At 36.8% G+C, this 13,699-nt stretch overlaps 1 protein-coding gene across 1 annotated transcript; it reads right to left on the bottom strand.

The window, feature by feature from the left end:
• Nucleotides 1-1,101: 1,101 nt before the first annotated feature.
• Nucleotides 1,102-11,023, bottom strand: cyp4f3 (cytochrome P450, family 4, subfamily F, polypeptide 3). Its single transcript, XM_086283314.1, has 13 exons — nucleotides 10,758-11,023; nucleotides 10,423-10,567; nucleotides 10,277-10,330; nucleotides 10,010-10,137; nucleotides 8,853-8,974; nucleotides 8,624-8,773; nucleotides 8,196-8,325; nucleotides 5,619-5,685; nucleotides 5,336-5,465; nucleotides 5,109-5,242; nucleotides 4,779-4,843; nucleotides 4,618-4,700; nucleotides 1,102-4,541 (listed from the first exon to the last, which is right to left on the bottom strand). Exons 1-13 carry the CDS (start codon nucleotides 10,962-10,964, stop codon nucleotides 4,349-4,351), a joined length of 1,608 nt encoding a protein of 535 aa, XP_086139440.1. The 5' UTR covers nucleotides 10,965-11,023; the 3' UTR covers nucleotides 1,102-4,348.
• Between the last annotated feature and the right edge of the window lie 2,676 nt (nucleotides 11,024-13,699).

Genomic DNA, 13,699 nt, shown 5'->3' with positions numbered 1-13,699 from the left:
AAGTTTATTAGATTGATCAGTATTGCTGAACTATGAAACATTTTTTTTTGCATACAGGTATAACAGAATAGCTTTAGTGTAGTTGTTGTTTTAAACTTGAGTATGAACTTATACAAAATGCAGCAAGATATTAAAAAAAACAAGTTTTGTTGATTAAAAAACACTATATCGGATTCATATCGGTATCGGCAGATATCCAAATTTATGATATCGGTATCGGTATCGGACATAAAAAAGTGGTATCGTGCCATCTCTAAATAGGTAATGGCAAAATAAGTCATGTGTACATTACAGCTGAGTGAATATGAACTTTGAAATGTTTCATCTGAATTTACCATGGCCAAATCAGTCTTTAATGGGGCCACAGTGTGTATAAAGTGTAATTAATAATACAAGAAACTAAAATCATGAAACTTCTAACACAAGACTTTAATACTGGGACATTTGGCATCTTGATAAGTTGAACTTTAACTGTCACTACATATTGTTACTCCCAAATAAATAAGAATAATCAAAAATATTTAACTGGAACATGTTTTGATCAAAAATCTAAAGGTTTAGTGTCCTCAGACAATCTAAAAGTGTATTACTTCTATTTTGTTTTTAGCTTTTCGAGCATATACTATATGATATGCAGTGTACCTTGACCTACATTAGATAGATGTCTGTCATATACAGGAGAGACAACAGAGATGTGCAAATAGTTTATTAGCAGACTGGCAGAATATTATTTGATGTATATATTGTGTGGCAGAATAATTATAAATTGTAGATATATTCAGAAGTATAGAGATACGTGTCATGTTAGAGTCATGCCTGTGGCCACAAGTGCAACTGGTCTTCTGGTTTAAAATGCGGAAATATGAGCAAACTGTCAAAACATTTCACAAGTCTGTCAGTCACAGAATAAATGCCACATCATAGTTCATCTGTTGTTGCACCAGATATGTTAGCAGAGTGTGCACAAACTGTATAAATCATCAGTTATATAAATATAGTGCTGTGAAAAAGTGCTGTCACAGTTTGGCCGACAAACATGCAGGAATACCTTGTTTAATGTAAAACCAGCTTTGAATAGCAAACTGTGTCTACAAGCTGTTGTGGTCATTTGTTGTGACAGTTGCATTGTTTCCTAATCACAAATAGAGAAGTGCTAAAGCGTCTCAGGAAGGTTGCAAAAGTGATGCAAATAATTATCTGAGATGTTTGTGCTTTTATGTATAAAAGCGGAAGTGCACAGAGTCTACGCTCTGACAAAGGCAAACTATGACTTGTAAATGTAAAATATAATATCTGTTGGTCTTCAGTCTTCACTTCATGTTTGGTAAGAACATTCATTTATCATATATTATAGGAAAGAAACTCATTGATAGACAAAACTCTTAACTGAAGTTCACACACAGGTGTAAAGACGTGTGTTGAATACCAAAGTCTGAATTATTGATTCTGCTCCACTTTGCAGATTACCAACTCATTCCTGAGCCACTGCGAGTTAACCAAACAACTACAAGCAAAAACAAAAAAAGGTAGAGTGCTGGGTAACCGATATTTTTGTATGTGAAACTGCATTTAGCAAAAGCAGTGTCTCTGTGGCTCTGTTATTACAGAGCATCAAATAAACGCAAACATTTTGATGGAGGCTCAACACTGTTTTACTGTAAATCTACACATTTTCAGATAAAACCAAAGTAAAATGTGATCAGTGTCATCCAGTTGATGTGCACTATATCAAATTTATGACAGATCTACTACACCAGTAACAAGAATGAGGAAATATTAATGTAAATGCTCTGTTTTCTTTATCAGGGGATCATGAGGTTTCAATGTGCCTGTTTGCTCCTGGTGCTGTTTTCTCCTGCTGTGCTCTGTAAAACTGATGACAAGCTCAAAACTAAACATATCGTTGTGAGAAAGGGCTCCTGTGATCAAATGATGAAAAACATCAATGGCAGAAATGAATGCAAGGAGAAAAACACTTTCATCAAAGAAGAGTATTTGGAATCAGTTCTGACTGTGTGTGTAAAAACAAACACAGGATTCATCCCCAGAGAGTATGACGTTATTAAATGTAAACAATCGAGCAAGAACCCTTGTTCATACAAGTACACTGAAACCAAACTTCAGGTGATAACGTGTAACAATGGAAAACCTGTACACCTTGATGCGTGGAAGAATTAAAGTTGAAAGTGATGCTATTTGTGCCTCTTTACTTGGAAGTAACATTTATCTAAATGTTAATTATGTGGCTATGTTCAGTTAATTCTGGAAATTAAAGGATTTATTTTGGAAGTGTAAGAATTTGGGAAACATTGAATATAGCAGAATAAACTTTCTTCCTCCAGCAATCTTTGTTTGTCTTTTGATTTATTGGATTTACAGCTATGAATACATTTTGAAGCAGAATACATGCTTGCATTTTTCACATTGTCAATTTATCTGGACACAAACCAAAAACAAAACTGGAACTGGGAGGACTGGGAGTATTGTGTTCTGGGCATTTTTGTAACCTGTGCTAGAGCAAAACTGTTTTTGTTTTTTTTACAGCACATCAACAAAACGCAAACAAAATTCTTATAGAGTTCTTGTATACGCTGTAAAAACAAATCTGTAATTTTACATTTTTCTTCTGTTACATCTTTGCAGAATTTTGCAGATATAATTATCTTTGAAAACTATAATTACTGTCCAGTAGTTGCCAGATTCAGAAATGTATATTGTATACAGATTATATATAGATACAAATGTAATGAGTATGAACAATTGCATGTAAATTACAGGTTTTCATTATTAAAATGCAATCAATCATAATATTATTTTACAGATGGCTATTGAAATTTCATATAATTAAAGTACTATCAGTTATGTAACACTAAAAATATCAATATTTTTGTACTTTTTTTTTATTGAAAAATAGAAGTGAAAGGGTTATATTGAGAAAATTGTGCCACCAATCAGTCAAAACATTTTGTATCTTAGTTCTTAACAGAAGCAGTGTTAGTGCTGGTACTCTGCCGCGCAACCTCGACAAGATCTGAAATGATGTGATTGGAAATTGAAAAGTTTCATCCAATAGGCAGCAATAAGGAAAAAATTTGGAGGAAGGAAACAGGCCATTTATAGTTTGTACCTGGTGAAGGATGACAAACAGGATTAAAAAAAAGGATTAAATGTTGAGACACAGGAAGTGTGTTTAAAAGCTGTCATTGGAAAACTGAATTTCATAACTCTATAATGTTTAAGTAGGTAAATGTTTATATAAAAATCAAAATGCTATGCCGTATTACTGCACTGTTATGATAGTATCAAACAAACCAAAGCTAATATTAAATGTAACTTTCAGTGTTTATATGGAATCCAGTCTGATTTGATAAGATTTGTAGTTAGCAATGTAATTACATGTGCATGTGATTACAATACCAATAACATTTAATAACATTAACATTTTTTAATTTTTTAAATAAAACGTCATTTTAAACTTTGTAGGTTGGAATAACTTATTTTTAAAATATTTTTTTATTAAATACCACGATTTCTTACATAAAGTTATAAATAATAAATTATATCAATAACAGTTGATAGAATCAACAATGAACAGTAGATTGTTATAATTACAAACCCAGATGCTAGTTTTACAGTATTTAAGAGCATTTTGACTTTTAAGGGTGGTATGTAATTTTTATGATTAAATAAGACTGCCATGTAGGAGAATTGACATACAATTACATTATAATAACAGTACTTTTCTGCAACTCTAAGGTTGATCAGTTGTGCTGTAGGAACATTTCATCATATTAATAGTTAAAATGTAATCATTTTTACACATGTAAAAATATTGCAGGTAAAAGTTAAAGCTATAAAGCCGTATATTTATATCTAAAAAAAGGTTTTTTGAAATTCACTTATTTTTTTTCTTAACAGTACTTAAATATAGAGCTGCAGTATATCGAAGTTATGACAGATCAACTGTGCCACCAAAATGTAAGAAAGGAAACAAAATTGTGAATGCTATGTTTCTTTTTATGTTAAAGAAGATAATTTTTTTATTTGCCCAGTTAAATGTCGATTTCTGACAAGAAGATTTTAGCCCTTATATTAATGTATGAAACCTCAAAACCAAACTGCTAATTACGGTCTGAGAGGTACATTAAAGAGTTGCATGGTTATTATTGCATTTGCCTATATTAGATAAATACACCAAAAAGTTACTGCAGATAGATAACGTTTGTCAGTGGGCATCGACGTAGATACTGCATTAAGTTTCACTTCCTGGCTGATCTTTTCTTTACTCTTTTCTCAAAAACACAAGTTACTATATCATCTTATTGGCTCATTCATCTGACTGCTCCTGCTATGTGGGCGTGTTCAGAGGCTCCAGCTGCAGCCACAGGCCTCCCTCCGCACGCAGGACGAGTTGGGGGAGACGGCGAACTCTGCTGCTCCCGAGTTCAGGATTCACTCCTGGGGTCAGTCGAAACCTGAGCAGGGTCAACGCCACAACAACACGGAGCTCCACCATGGCGAATTTCTGACCAATGCAGTTCCTGTTAAAATATACTTGTTATTTTGCTACCAAAACATTTCCTAGTTGTACTGTTGGGAATAATTCTGAAACTGAACCTGGGGCCTGAGGAGAAGGGGATGAAGGCATGAGAGGTTTGGCTCTTTTTGTTGCTTGGGTCAAATCGCTGGGGATCATATTCCTGGTTAGAGAGCAAATGACAAAGATTAAATATGACAGATTTGTATCAAAAATTAAGATGATCTTACTAAGTGCTTACATGTGGGTTTGTCCAAACAGTGGGGTTATGGTGTGTTCCATAAATGCTTACCAAGCAGATTGTACCTGGTTTACAAGAAACAATTAGTTGAGTTAGTTAAAGCTTAAACTTTCCTTTTACAACTTCAACATTTATTCGTTATCAGCTTCTCTCATTAAGTGTGTAACTTGACATTAAAAACTGGAACTAATATATAGTAATCTCTCCTTAAATAGTATCCCTTAAAGTACTGTCTCACAAATGAAAGCTAAAGCATGATTTATGACAAGACACAGCTCTTGAATCTCCTAAGTCTATTTGAAAATCTTGAAAGAGAGTTTCCCCCCTCACCTGCTGGGACTGTTCGGTTTCCTGGCAGCACCATGTCCTGGGTGTAACTCCGTGTTACAGCCTGCACAGGAGAGTGGAGTCTGAGGCTCTCTTTGATGCACATGGTGGTGAAGGGAAGGTTGGACAGATCCTCCCTTAAGATCAAGTCATGTCAGGGCACTGAGATAAAATTCACATGTAAACATCTGAAACTACCAATAATGTTGCTGGCATTTGTATTTTCTGACCACTGGATTTCTTGTCCATCTCGTCCCTCTATCAGGTCCATCACTTCCTGTCTGCATTTTTCCTGATAGTGTTCATGGCGTGCTAAATTATAAAGCGTCCAGCAGATGGCACTGGCTGTTGTGTCATGACCTGCCCGAGAAGAAGGAAGATTTGCAAAGTGTGAGGATAATGACAGCAAACTATGAGCTGCAGCTTTAAAGAGACATCCTAGAGTATACAGCAGCAGTTACCACTATGGTGTAATTTTTATGTGTGACCACAGATGTTACTGTAACATGTCACCTGCAAACATGAAAGTGTTGGCCTCAGCCTGCATTTCCTCGTCCGTTAGTCCTTGCCCATCTTCATCCTTCAACACACAGACATCTTGCAACTAATGCAGTGCCAAAAATGTAATGCATGTTCATTTCATTTCATTTATTTCATTTATTTGTTCATTTTCAGGCACAACAAATACCTATATTGAACATAAAATGCACAAAACAAAAAACAAAAATTGCCTGAAAAAGGAGTGAGACGAAGAAAACTTATTAAATCCCACCCCTATACTCACTCATCAACAAAAAAAACAAACTTCCCGCAGCTACGCCCATCATTGCATACAGACCCATCAACAGCCCCGGGCACATACAAGCATCTAAACGGCAGCTCGCAAACAACAATTAGAGCCTTCATAACTGAATACAGAATATATAAATTATAAATTGCATTACCACAGGTAACAGGCAGTAATAACTACAAGTAACAAACACACATACATATATATATATCTACACACACATGTACATATATGTTAATTAACCAGATCCTGGAATTTAAGTAACTTTGCCTGAAGAAAGAATTTGTGAGTATGATCTAGATAACCAGCCTTGTGAATAATACGCAGTGCTCGTTTCTGTACTGTGACTCATGGATTAGTTGTATTTTTATATGTGTTTCCCCACACTTCCACACAATATGTAAGATATGGAAGAACCAGGGTACAGTACAGAGTACGAAGTGCATCTTTATCAAGGAATTGTTTCACTTTGTTCAAAACTGCGAGGCTTCTGGAAATTTTGGTTTTTATGTGTCTGACGTGGGGTTTCCATGAAATTTTGTTATCAATTATAACTCCCAAAAATTTGTTTTCACTCACATTATCAATTGGTACACCTTCAATGATAATTGGTAATTCTATATTATATTTTAAATTACCAAAAAACATTGCTTTAGTTTTATTTATATTTAATGATAATTTATTTATGTCCATCCATTTTTTTATTAATTTTAGCTCCCTGTTTACAGTCATTACAAGATCAGTATAATCATCGCTACTGAAAAATATGTTGGTGTCATCTGCGAACAGTATGAGTTTAAGTACTTGAGAAACATCAAAAATATCATTTATGTATACATTGAAAAGTTTTGGTCCCAACACTGACCCTTGGGGAACACCACATGTAATACCAAGTTTCTCTGAATGGTAATGCCCTATGCTAACATATTGTTCCCGACCCGTTAGGTAACTTTTTAACCAGTTACCAGCTTTCCCTCAAATACCATATCTTTCCAATTTATCCAATAAAATTGAGTGATTGATTGTGTCGAAGGCCTTTTTGAGATCAATGTTAAAATGCCCTGTTTCACTTCTAACTATTTACCTACACTGTGGCCAATTTCAAAGTGTCCCCAACACCATCTTCCTACACACTTTCACTTAGTTTACGCATATGTGTGGAAGGTCCATACCATCACCTGTTCCAGGCCACTAATGACTGGTGGAGGTTCTCTGTCTGCACAGAATTCCACATATAGATCAGTTCTACATGATTATTTCAGAGCTGTCTCAGTAATAGTTCAAATATAATGGCTCTGGAAGCGAATAACTGATGCATACTCAATAATCCAGCTAATTAAATCCCAAAAGGTTGATTTTGTTCATCTGGATGTAGCCTAAAACACTACATCCATGAACAGAAGCTTAACCAAGAACATATCATATGGAAAGGGTATTATTATATAACTGCCTGAAAACACACCACAAACTGCAGGATAATTAATATGCGGAGGCCAAGAAAAACAAGTCACTGGTCACTAAAAGGACTTATCCAGGACCCACTCAGATGCCCATAAGAGTGAGCCTGTATAGCACATCTATATATCCAACCAGCTCGAAGAATATGCAGTGAAATCAATACAGTTGAATTCCATTTGGCCAAAGATATGTGTCATCTAAATATTGTCTTACTCCCAAAGCAGCAGAAACTGTGCTGCATGCTAAAACACACGGGGAAAATGTAGAGATCCAACAACTAATATTTTGCTGTGAGATTTGCTATGATACATTCTTCATGCAGGTAGAATGAAGTGAAAGATTGAATTTTTCTGCAAAGAGGTTTTAATAAACAGTTAATGTAGTACAATGTGAACAAAGTGCCTTGTTGATTTAATCATTTTTAAACATGAGTGTATACATATATATATACACAGAGTAACTTTTAATGTTTAAATGTATGAAAAGTTTTAACTTTAATGTGCAGCTGTATGAAATATACAGCAGCAGCAAAAGTGCACGAAGTAGTAAACTAAATATGACTCCAGGTAATTTATTTTTCACCTCTGTGAGATTTTGACATCTAGTATTATGTGAAGTCAGCTAATGCAGAGAAAGTCTGGCTATGTTGAAATTTCCTCATTATGAATCATCTACATGTTACAAACCCTTATTTAAGAGACACTTAAGCCGGTGCAGTATTTCAATTAAAAATGGCTCTATACACTCCTTTTTTCCACTACTACCTCCTCCTGGTATCTACTCGGCTCAGCCCGGCTCATTTTCTTTCAGTCGCTTTCTATTAAAGTTGAGTACCATCCTACCTTTGTCAACAACAGGATGTCTACAAAATCTTTCCTCTTCTGGGCTGTTGGAGCAATTTCAGATTGTGCTTCTGTCTCCCTCTGTTGGTTAAAGAGGGTGCGGCGCTTCTCAACCACATCCCTAGTGAACCTGTAAACCAGAATGCAGCGGTTTACATCACTAGCCTGCCTTTACCATACTCAACAGTTCATTAGACATAATTACAAGTTACTATTCAAGAATATTACAGCATCAAAAGTATCTAGAACATTAGATTTAAATAGATTTTTTTTCAACAGTATTGCACAAGGAAAAGAAGATAAGCAACATAAAGGACAGTAACAGTTTAGTTTTCACCATTTGGGAGTAACAATGTGTCATCACAATTGCAGCCTTCTATGTGACTTGTGTAACTCAGCTGCAGAATGTCAGAAGGTCAGATTATTACCTGTGTACTGTGTTTAAGGCTTGTTTGAATCGTTCCCCCTGCCGAGTCTTCCAGTAAATCCAGTCCCAGTGGTGTAAAATATTTTTTTCTCTACGCTCTATTATCAGGTCACTGAGCTCCACTATGGCTGATACGTACTCACTGGAAGACCTGGAGGGACAATCTTCTTAGAAACTGACAACTACAACAAAAATGGGAGATATCAGTTGAAGTAAGTGGCTGATCTCACTGCTGACAGTTGCTGTCGTAGCTGAAGGCACATTTCAGTAAACTGTCCAGAGTCATCAGAGTAACGTGGTCAAACATCTCCAGATTAGTTTTGCCTTCTGCTACAAGTCGGCACCACTTGTCCTGAAAACGGAAACAAGGAGGGATTAACAGGATAAAGTTGTGAGCATAAGCATGGAAACAAATCATATGTGGTGTGTGATTCATATGGTATATAATTTACAGCACCTGCTCTGTGCATGATAAGCATACGTTTTTGACAATACTGGAAAATATCATAATATAATATTCAAATATATAAATAAAACAATACACAAATATAAAATCTATAACCAGCTGGATCTAACAAGTAACCATAGCAACTCCATACAAAGTGAGCTTCGCACGGCTTGATATAATGAGAAATGTGGCAACGGGAACCTCTGGGGTACGCAGTTTTGTCACTGCTGTTGTGTGCTTGTGTGCGCAGCGCCTCTATACATGCTCTTTGTGATGTGTAGTAATGGGTACCTACCAGTGAGGACGAAACATACAGTGTCAAACATTCTTGTGCAACACAAATCTGTCATGAGCAAGATGAAAGCAACAAAAGTCTGACTGCCATCACCCAGAGAAGCTCAAATATAAGAGCTGTGCACGTGTAATTTGTAAAAGAAAACAAAAGTTGTATTCACAATTTCCCAAACAGGAACTTTTGATAACTTGAATCAAAACCGTCCTTCAGAAGCTATTCAAGAAAACATTACACAAACGTTGTAAAGGAGTTCTGAAATCTGAAATGAGATCTTGTCCTGACCCTGAATAAATACAGTCACACTGTAAAGTCTAAAAAAAAATAAAAAAATTTTTTAAAAAGGGCATGTTCTAATCTCTGTAGCAAAATATTATGGTGAGCAGTATCAAATGCTGCATTGAGGTCTAGCAGGATAAGCACAGAGAGGAGGCCACTGTCAGAGGCCATAAGAAGATTATGGGTAACCTTCAATTAACTTAATTTGTAACCTGAAGTTAACTGGAAACCTAATTTTCCTCATTGCTGTATCAGTTTAACCATATGCAGTTTTTAAAGGTTTCAAGTGTTTGCTTGTCTAAATATGTCAGTAAAAACTAAAATTAGCATGTTTTGTGTATCTGTATGTGTGCCTGTGTGTCTCTTACATGCATGGTTTTAGCTGAGGAGTTAAAAACGGCAATGTAGCTCTTCAAAATATCAAAATGAAAAGCTGGAGTGAGCAGCCGCCTCTTGCGAGACCACACCTCTCCGTTACTGATCAACACACTGTTTCCTGAGAGAAAAAAGAGAGTTTGCAGGAATAATTCTTTCCTGTATTTCCTATGTTCTATTAAGACTGGGTAATTTAAAAAAATTTGACAGTGATCCTATCTTGCAACCATGGATGAGAAAAGCTGAAATGTCTGACTTACCCAGCCATGGCTGTAGATGGTGATAAATGAGTTCATCTTTCACTGTGATGCTGGCTGAAAAAAGTAAATAACAGATGATGTGAGAGAAGAACAAAAGCTTTGGAAATGTGGTTTAATACTGACTGACTGTTGGTGTTTTACCCTACCAGGTGCCATAAGCAGAGGTTTGACGTAGTCAGGGTGGAAGAGTCTGACCAGATGATAGAAAGGACCGAGGAACCAGCAGCAGGAGTGTTTGTATGTCTGCACCAGGTCATCCACCCGCTGAAGACCTTCTTCTGTGCTCTGCATCTAAAATGTTTCATCCCGAAACAAAATTTAAAGTTTTGCGGTGTTTAAAACAGTCGAAGAGGAAATAATGGTGATATTTTGCAACAGAAAGTAAACCCTGTTTAATTCGGAACTCTACAGTTATGTTACGATTTAGAGATAAATATGTCAAATAGATCATAAAAATCTAGATGATTGCTGCGTGTCGTACCTTCCCAAGATGGCCCAACAGCCATGAACGTGTCTGTGGTTTGCTGAAACAGGACAACTTGTGAGTGTACCAGGCGTGACGCAGCAGCAGCCTCGCAGTCCAAAGTGCAACCACAGTAAACAGTCCAGTACTGAAAATGTACAGGACTGAAGAGAGACCTGTCCAGCTGAGGACCAGAGCAAGGACAGTGTGCAGGAGAGTCATCATTAGGAGAGAGAAATTAGCATCCAGAAGTCCAAGTTTCTCACCACTGATCCTGCTCTGTCGTGTTTCTTATAGGGGGAAGTTGCTGATGTTGAAACATGTAGAGAGGAAACTGCTCCACCCCACCAATTCTGATTGTAAATACTGAAAGGTTAAAGTATTACACTGAACTGCATTGCTCTAACTGCATCAAGTTGTTGAAACCACTGAAAGGCATTGCATTGTTGTACTGTGCAACAGTGCTGGAAGCAGTTTGTACATAGAGAAGCAAAATCTTCCAAAATATGCAGTTGTAGAAATATAAACATTATCCCATCCTGGAAAAAAGCTTGATAAAAAAAGTGAAATGGCAAAACACACACAAAAGCAAACAAACAAACAAAAATCCCTAGAAAGCTAATAACCAAATTAAATGTCTGCCCCCAGAAATGTAAAGTAAAATTGTATGTGTATGTAAGAACAAAGCTAAATTTTGACATAGTGTCTTAGAAAGTGTTTCCGAGAGAAAGCGTAAATGAAGAAAGTGGCATGCATTTCTCGTTCTCCTTCACAGATCAAATCACATGGGGCAACATGTTTACCACAGAATTCACACAACGGGTACAAGAGGAAACATTTTTAGTTTTTTTAAAGTTGTGGCTTTAATAGAATAAAAAATCCAGTTTGGGATGAGCCTATTGTAGTCGAGCTCTTGTTAGTCTCTGTCATTTCATAAAAACTCTACATGTCATGTTTCCTCTCAAAGGAAATCTCAATGACAACTGCACCATGGGCACAACAATTCCTAAACTCTTAAATGAGCACTAACTAATCACAGCATACATTAAAAATGAAAATTGTAATCATGTATCAGATTTTGTGTACATGATGATAATCTTTGCAAAAAAACACAATTTTTCATTTAACAATAATGTTAATATCTGTTGCTATCACCAACTGTCTTTGTCAAATTCACTCAGATTGTTTATTGCACTTCTTTTTTGTTTTGGTAAGTGAATCACGTTGAACATGGGGGAGCTCCAGAGTCTAATAGCATAAATGTGCAAAATATATTTTATTGATGTGTCTTAAAAACATATCAACAAGCATTTTTAAATACCAATCATTTATCCAGGTCTGGGTCATAGGGTAGTAACCATACATGCCCAGACCTCACTTTCCCCAGCTGCCTCTTCCAGCACTTCTACCATTTGGTTTCCAGGCCAGTCATCACACATAATCTTCCCATCCTGCCCTGGTCTCCCATGGTCTCCTATCTGTGGGACAAGCCCAAAACGCCTCATCTAAGACTCCAATGCAGGATGCATTAGGCGTCCTGATCAGATGCCTAATGCACCTTAGATGATTCCTTTTGATGGAGACCCTGTATGTGTCAGGACTCACCTTATTGTGATGAGATGTTAGATTTCAGGAGCAATGTTGTCAGGGCAAATGGTCCTGGGTGAGGGGTCAGACTAAGTGCAACTCAAAATCTGAAATCAGTCCATAAACTGATTTCTGAATATATAAACCTTACTGGAGATACCCAGGGACACCGGTGGAGACCCCATCCTGATGCTAGGTCTGGTGAGGGAGCTTGTTTGGGAGTGCCTGGTGACCAGGCTTTAACTCAATAGTGGTCTGTTCTTCTCTGGGCCAGTATTTGAACATTCAAAAGCATGAGGCTAAACACACACACAAGAAAAGACAACACTTTTCAAAAAGAGGCAGTCTTCCTTTCAGGTTCTAACCAGGCCGGATGGTGCTTAGGCTCCTGACGTTGTGAATATTTAGAGTCGTGTGTTAGTGGCAGGATCAGACACATGCCAGTCATTACCACAAAAACCATCTGAGTGTGTTTGTGTCCACAGAAGCAAGAAAACACATCTGAATACAGTGACGCAGTGAGTTAGTACACTACATACAGAGAACATAGTAATGCATTAGTGAGACATGATTTTAGGTAGAATAACGTTAAAACGAAACGCAGCTGCACAGTTACAGAGGCAGCTTTGCATGTAATTGTTGTTACAGCCTCTATAAAGCACTGTTTGTTATTGTGAGGATTCCTAGAACCATTCAGGACACTGAAATGATAGAAAACACTAAGAACATGCGTACTCTTAGGTACTACAGCATGCAATAATAACAAAGTTACAGTCATTGACTTTTGTTTGTATACAGACTTAAAGGGATGAGCAGCAGTAGCGCTCAGCAGTGACACTGCTTTACAGCTTAATAAGAATTTGACACCCACTTGAATAAAGAAGAGCAGTGTATTATATTTCAACAGGAAAAAGCCACAGACAGTATTGCAAGATCACAGCTGAAGTCAATTTCCCAAACTAGAAAACAGCTTGTTCTTCAGTATAATTGCAAACACAGACATCCTGTTTTGCTTCTCTTTGGGTTCATACCCCACGACATGGTTTTTATGTTTAAGCACAAAAGGCTTCCATGATGTTCCTGGTGGCCACATCTGGATTTATTTGCAGTAACTGCTCTGCCAGTGTGCATTACAAGTCAGGCTCAGGCCTGCACTATATCAGAATCAATACTACAGCTACAGTTGCATCATTTTTTCTCATCCAAAGAAGAGCTTTGAGTGTCCTTCTATTCCTGAAGACTACTTAAAAGCTGCCTAAAATACTTCAGGCTGTGCTGAGCATTAAAGTACTACAACTGTTTTTGCGTTACATCCTGTATTTCCATGTATGCTTGCAAATGGTTCATTGCACCCATTTTCCTAGCAGAATATA

This window comes from Aulonocara sp. 'chitande type north' Nkhata Bay, linkage group LG23 (genome assembly GCF_057382095.1).
Source record: "Aulonocara sp. 'chitande type north' Nkhata Bay isolate Kocher_YH1m ecotype deep benthic linkage group LG23, A_spYH_male_GT1.1, whole genome shotgun sequence".
Taxonomy (NCBI): Eukaryota; Metazoa; Chordata; class Actinopteri; order Cichliformes; family Cichlidae; genus Aulonocara; species Aulonocara sp. 'chitande type north' Nkhata Bay.
The sequence above is the reverse complement of the archived record's forward strand: the minus strand, read 5'-3'. Positions and strand labels throughout refer to the sequence as shown.

What these genes read in the sequence shown, in the direction of transcription:
- cyp4f3 (XM_086283314.1), bottom strand. Translation starts at nt 10,964, where the DNA reads ATGATGACTCTCCTGCACACTGTCCTTGCTCTGGTCCTCAGCTGGACA. An exon ending in CCTCAGCTAAAACCATGCAT is followed by an intron (nt 8,975 to 10,009) that starts GTAAGAGACACA and finishes TTCCGTTTTCAG; the next exon opens with GACAAGTGGTGCCGACTTGT. An exon ending in TACGACAGCAACTGTCAGCA is followed by an intron (nt 8,774 to 8,852) that starts GTGAGATCAGCC and finishes TTGTCCCTCCAG; the next exon opens with GTCTTCCAGTGAGTACGTAT.